This window comes from Dermacentor andersoni, chromosome 6 (assembly GCF_023375885.2).
Source record: "Dermacentor andersoni chromosome 6, qqDerAnde1_hic_scaffold, whole genome shotgun sequence".
Classification (NCBI taxonomy): domain Eukaryota; kingdom Metazoa; phylum Arthropoda; class Arachnida; order Ixodida; family Ixodidae; genus Dermacentor; species Dermacentor andersoni.
In genome coordinates, this window is record NC_092819.1 from 83,570,472 (window position 1) to 83,591,021 (window position 20,550).

Sequence of the window (20,550 nt, forward strand, 5' to 3'; positions counted from 1 at the left end):
GTCATTTTATTGTAATCTTTTTAGAGACATGATATTTCTCTAGCGCCACGGTTGGGACAGTGGGCGTGGAATGGCCCACAGATAAGTTTTCCCTAGTTTTCTCCATGACGCGAAGCAGAGAAGAATAATGCACCTGGAGAGCGTGGTCGAACCGCGTGGCATCCTCTGCAGCTCATTAATAAATGTGGTGCTTCGGCTCAGGCGCAGAGAGAAGACGCACGAAACACGAGGAAACAAATACAACTGTATCAATAACACCGGGGCTTGGATACCAAGTGAAACGAAAATACGACACATGGACGAGATATAATTATAAACTGTATAACTATAAAATTATAAACGAGTGGCACTGTGTTCTGCAGCACGTTCGCAAGACGAGCTTCGCGCGTGCACTTCATGCACGCCTCTGTCGTCGTTGGCGCCGAAGACCCACTGCCGTGATTTGTGCGAACGGCGACGGCGATGCTCGCTGTCATGCACGCTTTTCCGTGGAAAGTCGTTGGCCATCAGAAAACGGTCCGCCATCGTTTAAGTGCAAGGTCGGCAAAACGCAGTCCTCGCATCGCGAGTAGTACGACTTCACCACCAGCCCGATCGCGTCGAGCAGCTGCATAGCTGACCGTGGACGCCAGAGCGGTCCAGGGACACGAGAGGCCACTTCTGCAGGCGGGACAGCAGGCCGGGGACACAAGCACAACTCGGCGTTGATGCAGCGCGACACAGCCTGCCTAAAGATTCCCAGCTGACAAAGCATGCAGTCTATTCGCTGCAATTTTCGGAAGCTTTCGATACTCCCTAATTAGTCCTGCCTGATCAACTGGCTAAGCCGCTTTGAGGCTAAACTACTACTTGTGATCAAAATGGGTTCAGCATACATGCCGGCTTGCTCATCGAAGATGGTGCGCAACTGTCCTGCTTTGTGCAGATTGCGGCGAGTCTGGCAACACGGAGCACATGAAGTGGTCCCGACGGCGGCTGTAATGCGAAGCGAAACGTATTGCTTGATGTCCTTGAGAATATTTTCATGAGATTGCGTACAGCGTCCTTTAGAGTTTCCTGAAGGCCATCATATCTGTAGAAGAAAAATATTCCGCCCTCTTGCGTTTCTTGGCACAGTGGTTTTCCAGACGTGCGGTGACAAGTGATATATCGTGAAAGAGGCACTACAAGTGCTCCAAATACCGGCTTAGACTGTCAAGCTAAGCCCGCCGGCATGATGTGCTATATTGCATCGTTCAATTTATATATAAAGGCCACACTGAAAAAGCATTTAGCTTCTTCGTTGCGTTTTCAAATTCTTTAAACTTCGTTTGTGAATGATACTTCTAAGTGTAGAATCAACTGCCCTAATGACTAGAATTTTTTTCAGCCTCCTGATTAGTCCACTTCTTGCCTCTAACTGAGGTGAAATGTGGCTTTCCGAGGTGACTTTTTTACTGGATGCTGCTTAAGTGGGATGATTCGCCTCTGAAATCAGGGCTGTGAGCTCCTTCGGTGACGCTCCATTCTGTGGGAGAAAAATATATACAAAACTGTCAGACACTGTAATTCCGCAACGTATACAAACGTAGTATGATATATAATTGTATTTGATAGCCTTGATAAATTTCTTGTTTTCCTGAACAAATCCTTCTAACCTGAATAACTTACTTAGTTCTCGAATAATATTACAATGTTCTCAGCTGTCACTGGCATTGAAAAATTTTTATTTGATCTGTGCTTTGTTGGTTTCTATAGCTCTTGTGCTATATTCCCTCAATGTCCTGCTACATGCTAAAGTTTTTACCTTACGGATCAGGAATTTGTGCTCCTGTGCCCTTTCTCTTCCCTTTCTTTTATGCTGTACTTTTATCTACAGGCCAACTCGTACTACTCGATCACCTCATTTAAATTACTCTGGTTCAACGTGTACCCTGTCAAGGAACCCCAATATGAACAAAAATCAATTAAGCTTCATCGGAATTAAGACTGCGAATGCACGCTGGCTTATGAAGATGAGACGAAAGCAAGTCCGCTGCCGCAGCTAAAGAACTAGCTAGAGTACACTGGGCAACGTGCCCAGGCTTGTCTGTAATTCCTGAGCAGAGATAACTGCGCATAAGTGACACCTCTTAGCAGGACGATTTATGTTAAAGGACTCCGGAGTTTAGCATGCTGCGTAGAAGTCGAGAAGCTACACGTGTTAATGTAAATACACCTGACAGTCTCAGATTTGCTAGATATAACTTGCTGCCGAGTTCCATGGCTCCCGCAGGTAGCGATTACTTCCTGATGCACACCATCACTATGATAGATTACTTATCTTCGAAGTAAAGCCGCTCATGTACAGTGCAACACTGCTTGCATGGAAGCACGCATAAGTTGAGCTGGAACACCTAAAAATCTTCCTGTCGCATCGCCGTCTGTTAAATACGATTGGCGGTGTGCGCGCATGCACAGCTTTGATGGGTTGAACCAATGTTTAGTGAACTGACCACAGGGAAGGCCTCCTTGAACTGGTTAAGGTCGTCGCTCCTCTTGAGTGCCTTGTTTCGCATGAACTTCCGAACGAGCGGAAAGACGTACGCGGGATCCACGTCGTCCGCATCGCTCCATTCTGCGAAGAAGAACGATTTCCAGTTTGGTTACCGCGGCGGCTGCAGCCAGCGGTTCACCGCCCAGCCTTCACCTGAGTATTAGAAAAGTACTCTAGAACAAGGCAAGCGGTTGTCAATTAATGCCTCTCATGAGAGCGAAATTCTGCTCAAAACGAAGGCTAAATTCATGCAAGCGAGCGTAGACGGTACGATATTTTACCGTAGTGCATGCTTTCTTTACACCTGAACTTCATCAAACTGTTTCTAGTTCGGAGAAAATCTTTGTACAGTGTGTCCCAGCTAACATTGGCCAAGCTGTTAAATAAAGTGGTGCGATATATCATTCGGACACCTACGGTGTCCGGTCATGTGTCTTGTTCCACCACCAGCATGTTTTATTCACTAATTCGAATTCTGACTAGTTATGAAAGATTATTTCACTACCTTCTTAAATTTTCAAATTAGGGGTATGGCTTCGAATAGAAAAGCTGCTGCTGCGTCCTAAAACATCTCTATCCAAGTGGTTCTCAGTACGCTATGTCGTAAGTAATTGCTTTTTATTTTTTTCGTACTTGTAACGACATGGAAAGATCCGCGTGATTATGCGTTCCTCGATGCTGATAGTGGCGTCCTCTCTCAAACAGGGCGTTGACAGTCACCTAGCCTGCTTGAGTTAAACAGATATGCTATACATACCTCTTATTCTAGCATTTTCGCATACATCTGCCTAATTTCTTTCTCTATTCCTAAACAATTATCCATCTACCTTGTACATATATATCATTGTTGCGGATCCTTTGGTATCCACCTCTTCCCTTCTTCTTCTTCCACCAATACTCTAAGCGTCTCGTGCTGATCTCGACTGCTGACCGATTGATGCTTCCGTCCACATTAAACCCAATCGCTTCTGGAAGGTTTACGTTTGCCTACGGCTCTCCCTCGGCGATGCCTTCATATTCCATTAGGATGTGCCGAGTGGTCCCCGGATGTTTGCTGCAGCATACACATGGCTCCTCTAGTTGCGAATAACGAGCACCGCAATCTCTCCGCCACGACACCGGGGTCCATAGAAGTGATTTGAAGGAACTAATGGCGCTCATTGCCTGAGTCAGTAAACCACCTGGAAGGCGACAAGCAGTCATCGTTGGTGCCGGCTTTTTTCGATTGCGAGCTGCGAGTGCGGTGTGAGGATCACAGCAGCCGCGATAACCAGGCGGCTGGTTTGCTTTACGCGAACAATTGTGCTTGCACAGTGAATTACAAAATGATGTGGCACGTCACGGGCCTCGGACACGGTCAAGTGCGCTCACAAAAGAAACGTTGTTCAGGGCACCATGTGAACGGAGAGGTGCCTCAAAATATCTCCCTCCACATTTTTTTTTTTTTTGTAGCAGAAACCAGCTGATCACGTGCACATGGTAAAGTGCAACTGCAAACGCTATGCCATCTGAGCAAAAAGGGCCCAGATTTCTGAACACAAGCAAAAGCAGCTCAGCATTTTCCTTAATGGTACGGACAATTGCATCACACATTCTCTACAAAAGAAAGCTACGCTGTGCAGCTTTAGTGTTCTTCATCCGAGAATTTGACAGTGTTACAGCGAGATTGCTGTTCTTTAATTTAACGAATAAATACTGTGAAACATTTATTACAAACACTTACCGAAAAGTAGGCTTACCGTCACAGAGACGGTCACGTGCACAGTGAATCCAATGAAGGCAAACCACATGAAAGAGATGTGGTAGAACTGGTAGACTCCACTGTAGGGGAAAAGAGGAAGGGTATTTGCGTAGAAGAAAAGAGTAAATATCGATTCGGTGATGTCGCTCACACTAAGCGCATTAGAGTCGATCACACTGAAGCGAAACATTAAATCCGTTTACGCTGATAAAGCATTCTTTCAAAACCGTTTTTATTTCGCTAGTTTCGCATAAAAAGATTGATTACTACAATAGAATGTTAAGGCCTTTCTTTTATTTATTTTTTCATTTTTTTATTTCATGCTGCAGCAGCGGTACGCCAGTGTGATGTCGTGAGTTTCAATGTATTTTTTTCTGTATTCGGGCCAGTATGCCAAACTAAACCTCTCTAAATTTTATTTCAGTCTTATGCTCCTGTAGAATACAATGTAGATTATCATTTCCAATAAAAACATACGCTAGGGCCGTGAAGACTGTGTGAAAGCCTATTAGTAGGTGTGCGTTGCTACTCACCTTTCGTTTTTGCGTCTTTTCTTGTTTATCAAATATTTTATTATGGTAACAATGCCTCTGTTGGTAATGTAGAATAGTAATATACTAATTCCGGTCAAAATATTTTTTTTCTGTTTAATGTGTCTAACTTTAGGCACAGGGCGGGTTACTCTAGTGGAAGTAGAGTGCCTCTTTTACATGAGCATCTCCTTCGATCAGATATCCGCACGATATAATTCAGCAATGAGTTTACAGTTGTGTGCTTTGAAACACTGCTGTAAAATTGCTAGGCGACCTTGTGATAAAAGTATGTTATTTTCTGCGAGACGTATTCAGTTTACACTGGTCGCGGGCATGTGTGTTTGTGTGTGTATATGTGTGAGAATGCGCGTGTGTCGATGGGTATGCATGATATTGTAATATTTGTTTATCAGTGTTTGAGTTTTTTTGCTCTAATTCTATTTATTTCCTGACTGCATAGTTCCGTCCGAAGGACCCTGACCTCCTGAATGCAGTCACTGTCTACGGGGCTTCGTTCTATATATCGTAGCTTGTAAGTGTGTTACTTTTAAATGATAAATGATGACTTGATTTGATGCTTTTATAAAACTGCATGGATAATATACTGTAATTCCTCTTGTTAAGGTGGGCTGTCTAATTAGGTGGCATTGCATGATAAATTGCTATGTCCAGGTAACTAAGCAAAAACATTCGCTAATTATGTTTTCATTTTTACGTTAAAGTACATGTCATTGCCTAATTAAAGCCGACAGCTGTTGATGTGGGCTTCGCAGGTATATTAAGGTTACCACCACTACTTCGAAGGTTTCCGTCTCTCAAATGTACCGCGAAGTACCTTGACGTTAATAACGATGGCAGTAGCTTCCCCTAAGCCTCCGTCTGGCGGTTCATGGCAATATCATCTGCACTTTTTTGGCAGATACTGAGGACGAATATACCGGAAGTGGTGCTATTCTTTCGATGTGTGCTACGCAGGCATAGTCATAATTCCTCGGCTTCAATATCGCAATTGCAACATCCGTAATAATGGAGTAATTAAAGGGTTATTTCTAAATTTTTGATTTGCTACTGCGAGATTGGAATTTGTCAGACTGGTAACAGACCCATGCAGCTGAACTTCACCTGGAAAGGCAGAACAGGGCTACTTGTGGAATGACGAGTCATGAAAAAGCACGATTGCTGCATACGTGAATCACACATACGATTGGCTCCTACGTGTTCTGTAACGACACGGTGCTCTGTGTACTCCTTACAAAAGCAGCTCGCTGTTCAGAAGGGTAGGTTGTCGGGAGATCCGTAACAAATAACTTGCGGTGCACAATAACGAGACAAAACGAGACACAACCACACAGACATACATAGTTCCTGTACGTGGAGCTCGCTTTGTGATTGTGATTGTCTCTCGCTTTGTCTCGTTATCGCGCGCTGCAAGTTGTACACCTCAGTGTGAATGCCAGGTGGCCTACCAACCTCGGCCGGGGAAGCGGGTCGTACGATCCGGATGTGATGGTCTCGTTGAAATGCGTGCATCCCGCCGTCGTCGTCGGGAGATTTTGGTGTTTATGCGGATACAATATGGATCCCAGGGCCATCCAGCCGGTAAACATCAGCGCTGCCACGGTTCCAGCGAAGACGCCCTGCAAGAGGTATCGCAGCTCTGTACCGAACTCGAAGCTGCATTGTTGTAGTTACACTACAGACCTTTTTATTATTTTTATTTTTTATTTTGTTATTTATTTATTTAGCACCTGCACTGCACAATTGGGCCTTATTGCAGAGGGTTAGAAATAGCCAGAATTTCTTTTGTCGCAAGCCATTCGAGTGCAAGCGACGTACTCCTTAAAATATGCAAATATGCAACTTTCCGCAAGCAAACTATAGTCTGATAAGCATATTCGTCTGCTAAACATCGCAAAAAATTAGCTCTTTACTATACGTAATAAACAGGGTCCGTATTCTCAAAAAGTTCTTAAGCTATAGAATTGCTGGTAAGGGCGAATTCCGGCGAATCCTGATGCAGGACGTAACATTAGCGAATGTGGTCAGTCATTGGCGGAGATCGCTTACGAACAAGGAACCTTGCGAATTCGGTCTCCTGTCTTGCAAACGTGGATACGGGCCAAGGGCTTGCATTCACAAAACGTTATTATGCTAGAACTGTTGATTAGAGGAAAGTAGAGTCAGTCATGACGATGAGAGAAGGCCTTCAGCCACTGGCTAAGAGCACTCACGAATAAGCTTTGCGAATATGACCCCAGATTTCTAAAGTAAACGAAGAAAAAGATGTGTGAATATTGCGTAGCCATCACAAGTTTTTCGAGCAAATAGAAATAGTTGGCTGAAGCCAACTGGTCCACGGGTCTTGCAGTTCTCGACTTGCGGTAGGGACGCACATTTATACAGAGCGTTAGCCTCCGGGCTCTTCCCTACTGCACAGACTTTATTCAGAGCCTTTGCGCATCGAGGATTATAGCTCCTGTTATTGTTCCTTCGCGAAGAAAGAAGGTCCAATGTGGTTTCGTGCGTTACACGACACATGAAAATTGACTTTCCGGATATTCCCCAGGACATCAAAAATGCTTGAGGATAAGCAAGTTCCCAGGCTCTGTCGTGCTCCTTGCCGAGTAGCTCTTCACAACGAAAAGGGAAGTGTTGCTTGCTATATCGTTAAACTTTAGTACCAGACAGACAATAAAGCTGCGAAATCAACTGTAGCAGCGCAGTAGTGAGTGTTTTACGCACAGAGCTTTCCACTATAAAGGCACAGCACACTTGAGGTGCGTTATTTTATGAGCCTTTCGTCAGTGTTGCGTGTGGTGTTAGCTTCCACTTACCTTTTTCTTGACACAGGGAAAAAGCAAGCCCAAGAGAAAGATGGCCACCTGCGGACCAGTCAGGGCCCCTCCAAGGCATGAGACAGCCTGCGTTCGTAAAAAAAAGATGAGCCCCACTCGCGGACGGCGAGTATTTCTGGCTTTCTGTCGCCAACCTCGATTATTTAACCTGCTAGCGCTTTTAACCTTAGGCAAAACATTTCAGCGCCAGCAAACGTTTCTCTGCCTTGAATTCGAACAACTGCACTTTTGTTTACAAATTTGATACAATGCCAGATGTACATGAGTAAAAACATCTCATGTACATCTCATTTACATGAGATGTACATGACTAAAATAAAAATATGTCACTGCTAAAACTTGCGCTAACTTTGCATGCCCTTACTTCTTATAACATGTAACCTAATGTGTGCAGGCGGGAACACATGTGAGGATAAATTTCGTTCAGAAGCAGAGGTAATATAAGCAATACAAAAGCGTACTCCCACTTATCGTGCGACGATTCATCTGATCAGAAATGTACTGTGACCACATACAATGAGCAATGAAGTTGAAACATAGCTCTGAGTATTGAAACTCAATTCATATCAATGCGCGTGTAGAATATTTTTACCGATTAAGTAAATCGAATCGGACGCGCACTTACCTGCATGATGGATTCCATAGTTCCGACAAGAAATGCGATAGACATCGAAAGAATTCCGTACGTGGCAGCTGGAAATAAGAGTTTACCGTAGTTAAATTTCTTTATTGTATGAAATTCTTTCTAGTTAGGACGTACCTGTCAACTTAGTTATCCGGAGAGCAGATGATTCAGACGTTTTTAGGCAAGGGCGCAGGAAGTCCTCCCACGTCACAGCTGCTAGGGCGTTGTACCCGGATGAAAGCGTGCTGAAAAAAAAATTAACACTGCAGTTGCTTCGAGGTGATGTAATTTCTTAGAGGCCTAACTACTGCATACAACTGAATAATTTATTATCTCATTAGCGATTGCAGAAACAGAGGCCTGCACGTTCTATTTGGTTACTTATTGCCGGGTGCCGTAATATTGCCGAGTCCATAAAAAGTAGGCTGTAAGCGAAAACATTTTTTCTACGTTAGTCCCAGTTCTTTCGTCTTTGCGACAAACCTTCTCTTCATCCTTTGGCCTGTAGGCCTAACAAGTAGTCGTAGCTTTAGAGCTCATATATGATGTTGCTAGATAGTCACCTATCCTGCTTGATTTATTCAGCTTTGCCGTACATGTTTTTCACTCTAGCATTTTTGGACACATTTCCTCACTCTTCTTTTTCTTCCTCAAAGCTAATGTATCTACTTTCTGCCGCTACCTACGCAACTACTGCATGGTGTGCCACCCCGTACAATAATATGGAACTGCAATGCAATATGTGCACGCATCGATGCTACGCGGCGCGCACGTCACGTCGCATGTGGAGTTATTGTATATGGTTCCCGCAGGGAGCCACCTATCGGTAGCCATATGCAGTAACCCTAATCGCAAGCAACTGCGCGCGCTAGGACGCGTGCATAGGGCATGTTTATGTAGCAGCTAGCCAGCGTTGGCGTGGTGTAGTGGTAGAGTAGCTGACTCCCGTGCAGAGGGCCTGGGTTTGATGTCGGCAGGAACTGGGTTTTTTTTTTATCCTTCCTGGCGATAGGTGCAACAGACAGCGGCGGCGACGGCGAACAACATCGTCAACCAAAACGGCTAATTGAATGAGCCCATAACAGCTTACGATGTGAAAAAAAATATGTCCGAAGAGGCGCAAATTGCATTCAGCCAGACATGTCATCATAACACAAGATGGTGCAGCAGCCCAAAGAACTTATCAAGAAACACGTCTAGCTCTTGCGCAGCAAGCAGCGTAACCCTTCAGAACTTGTCAAGCTAAATGCCATTCTGGGACCCTTCTGTAATCGTTCCTGGCATCAGCAACGTGCGCAAACACACTGTTACACGTAGTCTGGTACAGCCCGAAGAGGGACTAGATTGTCATTCATTCTTACTTTCTACCTGCTTCCGCCAACACTATTGTCGCCTCCGCGTCAAGAGTCATGTCCTGAAGTAGCAACTTTTACAGCAACCCCTATAGCACGTGCAGAAAAACTCAACATGATACCGGAGCTTGTGACCCGAGCAGCAAGCTACGATGCCATTTCATCATACCTATGAGCTTCTTTTTATTTCGTTATTATTTTTGTGCATTTCAGATGGAGTGTGATCACATATTTATAACATCACAGTCAAAAAAAGGCCAGACAAAAGGTGTGTTATTCCGTCAATACTGCGACTCTGTGTTTTGGTGATTCAAATTATTCTTGCAGCAATAGACAACAATTCCCGTGAAAACTTCTGGAACGGGAAAACAAATATTTAGCATTGGCCTCTTTAGAAACCTATCATGCGCATGCATCCAGCTTGGAATGAGCCAGTTCGAAGCTACCTCCTTGTTTAATGCTAAAAAGAGGGGGGAGAAAAAACGCAATCGCTAGAAACTAAGGGTAAGCGAATATTCGAAGTTTCGAACACGAATTGAATATTACACCCTGACTGTTCGTATTCCTATTCGAACTGGAACTATTTGGCGGGCTGAATATTCAGTATATTCGAATATTTGAATCTAACCAAATATTTCGCAACAACCGACTGTTAAATCTTGTTATTGTTCTTCGTCTGCTAAACGCAAAGTTTCGCCAAATATCACAAGCGAGGCAACGACAAAATCTTTCAAAGCAATGCCGGAACAGAATGGGCAATGCATGCTTCCGTTTAGGTTTTGCGGCAGGAGCACATGAACACCTGTGATATTTACTTCTATTCTGTCATTTAGTGTTTAGTGCAGTCTAGTCGAGCAGCAGTTTGATAGTTTACACTTCAACCAGCGATTTTTTTCTTTGAAACGAGCCCTTTTACATTACTCTATGATATACATGTCCTTCACCACCTTCCTTTTTTCTATTTCTGTAACTTCTGATTGTTTTTGGCGACAATTTATTTAGTGTTTTTGAAAGCTTGCCGTAGATCAACCATTCGTTACTGTAAACCTTGTTTGCAACCAGGCTCTAAAGATGCTGGCGTGTTATTGCTGACAAAAACTGATCTTGTGTTTAAAACTGGTCCTTTTTATCTGTCAGTTAACTGACTTTCTTTCAATAGACAATGTACCGGTAGGCGTGGCCTCTAATTACAACGAAATAAACGATCCTGCTGTAACCTTATGCGTCTACGTTTACATATTCGAGGTTCGATACTTATTATGGGTATTCGATTCGTATTCGAAAATAAGTGACATTTGCTCACATCTACTAGAAACCTCACCTGAGAGAACTGCTGTAGACAGCAGCCGCCATCAAACCGGAGAGTCCAGGGTACTCGTGGAGAAGGTCTTGTACTATATACGGCATGAGCTGTAAAACACAGCAGTAAATCTAATATTATTGTGCACATATTATTCTGGACAACTAGAAATGCAAAGGGTTGGCAATAACTTTTTTCTTCACTATAATGGAGTAGCACGAGTGTAAAAGACTAGCACATTTGTCTATGGCTTTGCTCATTAAACTCTCTCTATCAGGAGCAATCGTTTCGGACTCCGAATTGCGCACTGAGAGCCAAGTCCCTGACGCGGGCTTAGGATAGAGAAAACTGCACAGGGAGGGCAATGTGGCTTACCACAGAACTCCCCCACTGCGTTGCGGAATTCGAAGCACAGCAGCCCACCGAGACAGAGTTCCCACGGCCGTTTCCCGTTTGAGGCTTGCAAGTAAGCGACCGCTTGCCGCTGCAGTCTCTGTAGTCTCTAGCCGAAAACCGCGCAACCTCTCCGTGCCTACGACGTTTGTTCGATACATGTATACCTCAGCGGTGAATTTACACTGCTAGTGTTTTTGCGTGCCGGCTTCCGAAATCAGGTGGTCAGTTGAGTCTTAAAGGGACAACTCCGACGGAGCGGGTAATCTGTTTTTCGACTTTGCCGTTTTCCGCCTCCAAACGGTACGTACAATATGGGCCTGATCCACTTATACATAGTGCCGAAGCCCCACGCTTGTCAAAGAGGACCTCATGGGACGCTTATTCTTCTTTAACACTTTGGCTGTTTGTCTGGGGGCAATGTCATCTCTTGTACGTTCACTCGATCGCAGTGATGAAAACTTAGCTACTGAAGAACACACAATTGCAAGGACAGGCTTCGTTTTCAGCATTGACGCAGGACCTCTTGCTGATCAATCTTCACATCAGGTACACGTTAGCGAACAAACGTGTACCTGAAACCAACTTGCACTGGCAAGGCGCGGATGCCATAACCGCTACGTTGAGGCCCCTGCGGTTGCTTTACTTTCGCTTCATAGCATGCTAGCATGATAGCATGCCGTAAACGAATTACGGGGGTTGCCTCCGAAATTCTCTTCCATACCTTTACTACGTTGACACTTGGAGGCGCAAATGACGAGCAAGGGGCTTCAGACAAGAGGCATTTGAAAACCAGTGACCCAGTGCAAACGCTATAGCGTTCCATTTTAGATAACGCCGTTCGAGTAGCAATTTGAATAAATCGGCATGGTTTACCTGATCTGCCTTGTGGATTTCGCCCGTGAGCCTGGGATCGCAATGCCCGTACACGGCGTATATGGTCAGCCCCGACAGCACAGCCATGGTCACGTTAAGCGCCATGCCCGGAATGTTCAGCATAAGAGCTCTGCGAAATCGCAAACCTTTAAGCGTCACTGTGAAAATATGTACAATAAGTCTAGATCGGAGCCACAGTGAAACACAAAAGAAATTTCCTGATACCTTTCAAAAGTGAACTATATATGGGATGCGCGGCTAACATCCATATGCTCCTGTCAATAACTCAGAAGACTTTGTTAATATTACATAAAGTTAAACAAAAATGGCATTTTACAAGGGTGGCGCCATATAACTTTAGGAAGTCGCACGAAAGGGTCTCTAAATCAGAGTTTTTTTTTTTATTTATAGAATCATCTAGAGTTTTTTTTTTAGTTATTTGCAATCTTAGAGAGAATTTTTATTAGCTAAAGAGTTCCTTCCCGTGAGACAACTCCCACAGTAGTTCCTGTCCTGAATTTCTCGAAGCACAGGTTTGTGCGATTTATGATGTGCAGTGAGTACCATAGTTATTGCGTTCTCTCAGTAAGATACACTTTTTGATCAAAATAAAATATTTAGTTACGTGACAAAACTTATGCTCTTCCTTGTCTTTTCGATGTTTTTCCTTTCTCTATAGTTTCAATTCTCTAATGCGCTCACTTTTCCTTTATACAGCTGCATTATACTGTGATTTAATAAAGGTTGTTTTCTTTTTTCTTAAAAGGGCAATAACATGGTTCTTGTGCCGTATTTCGTAATTTCTATCCCGTCTCTTTTTTATTAATAGTATAAAATGCCAACTATCAGGTGTCCTCGCAAACATACAAAAAGCGGACGTGTTATAGGTACGTTATATATAGGGAGCAGCATATTCCTACATACTGATCAGCGTTTTAATACAATCGGGAGAAACTCCGCTTTTATTGATGAAAGTATGTTTTTGTCCTCTTTTTGTGCAGTTGGCCACCGAAACACGGAATTGGGGCAACTGACTGCTTTTGTGCGGCATTCTATATACTTGTAACTGCGTTGTACAAATAATGGCTTTCCTTTTCATCCGTACAAATATATTCCTCGTCAATCTCCTGTCATCATCAATGGGCTCAATGAACCACTTCGGTGTACGTAATTGAAATGGAAGAAAATCAAAAAGTGAGACAGACATATTTAAAATAGAAAACTTCATAAGCGTACAGTCTTAAATACGAAAACAGTAGATGGCTCACTTGCGGGCGCCCTTCAGTGATCCGATACTAGTGTAGCGCTGCGCCTGTGTCTGACTGGCGCAGTACATGCCCATCCAGGTGACGGTAAAGCCGATAACCATGGTCCACGTTGTGTATGTCTCGTACGGGCTTGTGTCGAAACTGCGGACAAGGTGCATTGATGCACAGTGAACATCGCACGTACGAGCAGAATAAAGGCCTACAGATTTTACCTTCAAGACACAAAACAAAAAAAGTGCCGTGCCCACTAAGACAGCATAAACTACAACCGAATTTATTTCTCTTAGCTTTTAACTTTACATAAACCTTCTTCTAGCTTCTTTTCTCCGCAATTCATGGAGTCACTGATTGAGTGTTACCATCACTACTGAGGTGCTGGGGCTATGTAATTACAAGAACGACACCGTTGTGCTTTAAGCTCAACCTGCAGGCGGCCGACACAACGTGCCGTCGTCCTATGTATTCATTAGAGAGGGCAAATGCTCAACGGAGGCGTGGTGGCGTAGTCTAGATTGGTCACTGACGAGCACACGAATTGTTCTCTCGTCTCATTAGCGGAGAAACTCGATCACCTTAAGCAGTCGCATGACTACGCTCGACAATGAAGATGATGCTACATTCTCAATACAATGAGACAATAATTTCTTACAAGAGCGGCTGAGATCGGCCTGAGGTAGTAAACTCAGGCCTGGTGCTATACAAGGAGGAACAAAGAAAACGGGACAAAAAGTGTAATGAAAAATGATGATGAAAACAAAAAGAAACGATAAGTATAACAAGGAATGCGTAACATAGTGGTTTCCTTAAATTATTGAGTCTGCTCCGGTGCTCTGCAAGTACTCCATAAGAGCCCTTGTAGCTGCTGTTGCTACTTTGTGGTCGCACATTGCGGCCAAATTAGTACTTTCCGCTAATATTTGCCTTCTAATGCCTGCGTAGAAGCAAGCGGCTTCCGCTGTGACACGTAGTGAAGGAATTCGTAAAACACGTGTTGAAGAGTCTCAGGCACTTAGCAATGTTTACAGTTGGGGCTGTCCGAACGCCGATGGGCGTAGCGTTGAGTTAAGGCAGCGCCGAGGAAAGTCTGGTGAAACATGCTTGACTTCACTTGACTTAAGCTGGGAGGCGAAAAGTTCTGCCAGGGTGTATTTCCGCGTATTTCCAGCAGGCGCCTCTGGTGGTGATTTGGTTGAGCACAGTAAGCTGCTGTGCGATTTCGCAAGAGTGAAGTTAACAAAAAGTTACGTTGCTTAGCGATACGGTATATTTAAGTCAACGGCTTTAGAAACAGTGGCTTTTGCTTCCTCGTCAGCCAGATAGTGGCCCGTCAATTCTCACTGTTCTGGTACCCGGTTGAAGCCAGCAAAGTTTCCGCTTCTCTGTACAAGATCAAACACCTCTATGACGTCTAAGGTTGACACATAATACAGGCCTCTCCTCGATAAGCAATCAATAGCTTACAGTGCTGATTTAACATCAGGTAGTACAGTCCATTCACGCGGACCAAGGCAGGAGACAAAACCAGCTTCACGTATGGTTGTTGAAGCCGTTGAAGACGACTTGTGGTTCAAATTATATTGGCGGTAGGCGCCCAGTTGCGGAGTCCCAAAGGCTGCAGTCGAGGCGCATGAAATTGTGGATCTGTCGGCGTATTTGTGCAAAAAGCCACCGTATAGAGCGCGCAGTCAAATGTGCCAAGGTAAGTTATTTGAGGCCACCACATGGTATACGTGATTTCTTGCCAAATGGAAGGCCTTTCAAGGAGCACTATTCTATTTATACAGTCACCACGGTAGCACTTCTGTAATGAGGCTACATGAAAAGCCTGAATGAACGGCAAGCCTGTGAGTAGTGATATGTCTTGAATAGACGCAGTCTGGGCGATTTGCTTGAAGACAGAAGATGGTGTGCGTGTCGAGTCAGCAGTCGAAGTTGAACACGAAGAGGCTCAGAAGACACGTAAACTTTAATTTCATAAGTCCGTGGTTCCTCCGTCTGTGGCATGTTATGCAGACACGGCGGGTGCGAATGGAAGCTAACGAAGCGGAGGTAAGGAAAATGACTCAATTTCGCGCGATGCTAAGCATTCATTGCGATAGCGAATAATTAGACAGCTATGCGCAATAAGGTTAGCAGTTTTATCACCTGCACAAGCTCCTGTAAACATTCGCTTACTAACTAATTTAACAAGCACAGTGTCACGCACGCACAAGCAGACATAAACACATCTCACTCGATGAACGCGGACACTCATAACGCTGGTGTGATGAACAGCGGCAGCAGCGGAGAGAGAATCCTCCTTTTTGATGCGTCTCGCTTCAACACGAACTAGGCGTATGAGAACACAGCGTACACAAAGCCTTAAACTATCAGAGCTCGGCTAGTCTTCGAACCCCCCGCAGATTACCCCTCCAAGATAGGACACGCGTAACTGCGCTCGGCCACGCCATGCATAGTCGCGGCCGGGTTAAAAGCACAGACGCGCGCTACCCTGCCCCATCCTCCCCCGCCTAGCGCGCGCACATTTCTCCGCTCCCCCTTCCATGTGCGCACGAAAAGTCGGCGCGCACCATACCCCCCTTCTCCCCTTGCACGCACCAGGAGACACCACCGCACCAAGCCACCATCCTTGGCTGAACCTCGCGTGCTTTGCATTGCACCTAGAGCATAAGACCCATGGTCGTGACAATACCGCACTTGTACTTTTATACGGAACATCATGGCGACGATGACAGAGCAATTCGCCTGGAATAAAAAGAGGAAATCGTGGAACGCAACATATTGCCAGATATGCGGCGGGGAAAAATCAGGGAGTCAAGGTTCGTCCGTCACCTCACTTTCTCGTGAATCTAATGCTCATGTGGATACTCGAGTGGGGAGATCAGTGCCCTCCTCAAAGTCTAACAAAAGAAGCCGAGCCCTACTGCGCAGTGCCTGTGGTCCAGGTGAAAGTAGCAGATCATCGAGGCTCGAGGTCTGGAGGTATAAACACCTGAAGGCGCACGCCATCGGGAGCTATCGGTGTTTTCTGCTGCGCGTTTCAGAGGAACATATGAGAGGGTTCCATCTGAAGAGAAGCTAAACCATTTGCATTTGCTCGCCGTGCCCTGTCGGTACAGCCTTTCGATGGTGCGCTCACTGACAATCCTTAGCTTGGGGACAAGCGCGTGATACGAGTGCGAGAACGCTTTGCTCGGAAACGATTGCGGTTGAAGGTCCCTCAGGATTGTAGCGTCCTTTCCCCCACCCCCAGTGTAGGGTAGCAAACCGGATACTCTTCTGGTTGACCTCCCTGCCTTTCCTGTCCTTGCTTTCTCTCTCTCTCTCTCTGATGATGCTAAAGAAGTCCTCGCTTGACGGGTAGACTGTCAAATGGCGATGCTACAGACGTAATTGAAAGTTTGAACGCGCCTTTGCCGAGTGCGTGACAAGCAGCGCTGCCTGGAGCTTTGACGTGTGCGGGACCTTCTAGAACAGCGGCACCTCTACGGCGCTTACAACAAGGTCTGGTGCGGCGGGAAATTTCCAGCACGACTGGTGCACGGCCGTGTTCAGGCACCCTCCCTCCCCCACATTCTCAAGCACGACAGACCAAAACAAACTGTCGCATCGCAACTGTTAGTGTCTCTAATGTTGGGTGCTGGCAAGACCGTGGTATTTTAGTGCTTCAACGGGACATCCTCGATCACCAGCTTTCTGAATTAGGTCCACAGTGACTTCAACCATTTCCGATGGATGGCAGAATACCTTGCGGACGTTGTGTCCATCGTAGAAGGTATCCTGGAGCGCAGAACGGTTGCACGGCATCGAGTGCAATAGGAAGGATGAAATAGAACGGAAGGCCGTGTATATGCGGCCAAAGCAACATTTTATTGCCATTTTCGGGCATTGTTCTTTGCTTCTGACAAGTAAGTGAAATTTGTTGCTCAGGCAGCTTCCTTGCCGCTGAACAACGGCAGAGCCAGTTCCCCATTTCGCGAACGATCTCAAATGCAAACAGCGCTTTCACCCCAACAGATGAGTATCGCCCGAAAATGACCATGTGTCAACAAAAATTTTAAGCTGACTAATCAAGGTATCGGAGCCACATCAACCTACTTGAGTGTCAAGCGGCCTCCGTTCCTCGCATTCTCCCACATGACGCCGAAGCCTCCCAGGTGATGCAGGCCCTGAAGCATAGCCGAAGAATCAGTTCACACCAAATTTTAAAACACCTAGCGTAGAAATAATATGAAGTTAAGCAGAAGAACCAGTTGGGCTTTTCGGTTGAACGTAGTACAAGGCTGCAGCGCCGAAACCCACGGAGACAAAGGAGGCACACAAACTGTGCCTCTTTTGTTTTTTACGGAAGGTACAAAGACGCAGCGCTGCGTCTGTGCACTTTGTGTGCTTCCGTTGTCTCCGTCGGTTCCCACACTGCAGCCTTCTACTAGAAATAATATGCTGGATGTAACAATAAGGCGCATTAAGAGACTACCATGGCCAGTTGATGTCAGGGTTAAAGAGAAGAAATTACGGTTTAAATGACACTCTTCTCTTTTTCCTGCAGAGTCTTTTGAGGCACTCCTTAGCAGACATAAAACAAGCCTATCATAGCACACCCTAATGAAGTTCTGATGGCATGACTTTTTTAAAGGCTATATCAATGATCGCGGTGACTGGGAGCCAGAATTTGGGGCCAGCCATCTGTTGCTTTTTGTATATTGAAGCAAATAGCATCGCACCCCAGAAGCACTACGTAACTTGAATAATTACTTAGTGATAATTACGTAATTTCCTAATTAATTTATTACGTAGTTTTAAATATTGTAGTTATTTCTACAAAAATATTTTTTTCTATTAGAACAACATAACAATTTTCGCTTTGCTATTGCAATGAACGTCAATTTGGTTTTCGCCTCCCGTATACTCCAACGATAAAAGATAAGCGTGAACATGTGATATTACGCGAGTGACACTGTAAAGGGCGCTTTCAGTTGCACCACCGACCAAGCCAAGTGTAATACGCGAGTTTAGATGCCATCTAAGTGCAGCGCGTTCCTCTGCTCTAGTGTTACGAATAAGCGTTTCGTCACCACAAAGCTGTCTCTATCTACGTAAACTGCTGACTTCTTTAATGCCTATAATTATGGTTCAGATTTAGCCTCTTCATTTTAGTTAAATTTCATATCACCCGGAAGATCTCTCTTTCGAATAGTATATAAGTGACGTGTTAACAAAACTAAGCATACCTACCTTGCACATGTGTTCCTGCAAGATAATCACAGATAGAGCGAAAACACATCAACAGTTATAAGGGCGACTAGGACGAAAATGTCGTTATATTTTTAGGCAGCTCGTGGGAATAAAGGTGCAAGGAAATCATCGGTGCGTGGTCGGGCCGGCGTGCAATTTCGTAGTCGGCCCGGCGCGTCCGCATACGTACAGGTGCAGATAACTCGCTGTGCACCGTGCGAATAAAAGATAAAAAACACAACCAAGAATGCCTCCTTGCGCTATTCAACTTATCACTCCGATTTCAATAATTAGTCAACGTATGCACAGTTTATTTCCGCCTTTCGAGCTCCCTACTATTGTTGCAAAAGTATTCCGCAGAGCCTTAACTTAGACGTTGCTTTGCCGTTACGCCAAGTCCCTTCCAAGACTTCTCCATTCGCACGGTCAAGAATGATCAACGTACACATTTCGATCGCGTTTACTTTGTTAGGCCAAAAGCCAGTTGGCTCCCTACAGCTTCCTGAGCCGAGCGAAATTGGAATATTTCTGTAGTAATAAAAAGGAAAACAAAGCAGGAAATTCAAAAAGGACGCTGCAAATCATGCAACTAAATCAATCCGAAGCTCTGATAGCTTCGCGAAACGCGTCAAAAGTTTTTGCTGTTTCTCAAACCTCCAAAAGTATTCAGGGCATTATATTTCTGATGCCATGTTGTACTCACACATGCGATGACCATGATGTATGCGATGTATATCAGAAACGCTTGGACGACGTCAGTCCACACCACGGCCTTGATACCACCCTGAACAGAAGCGTAAGTGTGAAAATTAGCTGGAGAGGAACGGCAGAGAGCTCGACCAGACGAGCATCCGGTTTGCTACCCCACACTGGGGGAAGGGAAAGGGGAAGCACTCACAAAGCTATGCAGCAGACGCTTGTGCCGGTACAAAATATATTGAACAACTTTATCAGAAAAGAAACATCACCGTTTTGTATCCCACATATCACAAATCAAATGACATTTGCTAATTACGTCAATAACTTTATTCACTTTCATCGTGAGAAACTTAGGGCACATGCTTTGTATTAAAATTGACGCAATAGTTCTGCGGAAACCCGCAAAGTGGAGAGAAGTAATTAATTCAGGGAAAATGAGCCATCCACCCAATCGTAGCAGTTGCTACAAAGGAAACCCATACGGGTTCCTCGATAAGAAAGCCTCGCAGTTGAAGATAAATCCGTCCTGGTCCGGGCCTCGAACCCGCGACCACCGCTTTCCCGGGGCAGCCGCTTGGGCGGATGTCTCGTTTTCCCTTAATTATTTATATTGAAATGTTGAAAAGCGTAGTGAAAAAAAAAAAACCTTTATTTCCGCCTTTGCAGATTTTCCAAGTCATTTCGTATCACTGTAATTGCGCTCGAATCATTCGGCAAGTTAACCTAATCACGCACGCAGGATCGCGCAACGAGGATTGCGGTGCAACCACCCCTCCTCCTCCTCTTTCTGACATACCGGAGCCGCGGAAAATTAACATTGACCATCATCATCACCATCATCAGCCTGGCTACGCCCACTGCAGGGCAAAGGCCTTTCCCATATTTCTCCAACTACTTCGGTCATGTGCTAATTGCGACCATATTGTCCCTGCAACCTTCTTATAATCTCATCCATACAACTAACTATCCGCCGCCCCCTGCTACGCTTCCCTTCTCTTGGAATCCAGTCCGTAACCCTTAATGACCATCGATTATCTTCCCTCCTCATTACCTGCCCTGCCCATGCCCATTTCTTTTTCTTGATTTCAACTAAGATGTCATTAACTCGTGTTAGCTCCCTCACCCAATCTGCTCTCTTCTTATCCTTTAACGTTACAC

General features: G+C 45.0%; 1 protein-coding gene across 3 annotated transcripts in view; it reads right to left on the minus strand.

Moving 5' to 3' along the window:
- Positions 1-291: 291 nt before the first annotated feature.
- The window catches only part of LOC126522467 (sodium-coupled monocarboxylate transporter 2-like), a 98,673-nt gene continuing 78,414 nt past the window's right edge, over positions 292-20,550 (minus strand). For all 3 annotated transcript variants that reach the window (XM_050171210.3, XM_055066431.2, XM_055066430.2), the window contains 12 exons: positions 19,397-19,477; positions 17,557-17,627; positions 13,459-13,599; positions 12,191-12,320; positions 10,943-11,031; positions 8,405-8,514; positions 8,270-8,337; positions 7,624-7,710; positions 6,260-6,426; positions 4,239-4,336; positions 2,475-2,596; positions 292-1,507 (listed from right to left, as the gene is read on the minus strand). In XM_050171210.3, coding sequence (XP_050027167.2) covers positions 1,448-1,507; positions 2,475-2,596; positions 4,239-4,336; positions 6,260-6,426; positions 7,624-7,710; positions 8,270-8,337; positions 8,405-8,514; positions 10,943-11,031; positions 12,191-12,320; positions 13,459-13,599; positions 17,557-17,627; positions 19,397-19,477 — 1,224 coding nt within the window. In that variant the 3' untranslated portion in view covers positions 292-1,447. The remainder of the gene's footprint in view (positions 1,508-2,474; positions 2,597-4,238; positions 4,337-6,259; positions 6,427-7,623; positions 7,711-8,269; positions 8,338-8,404; positions 8,515-10,942; positions 11,032-12,190; positions 12,321-13,458; positions 13,600-17,556; positions 17,628-19,396; positions 19,478-20,550) is intronic.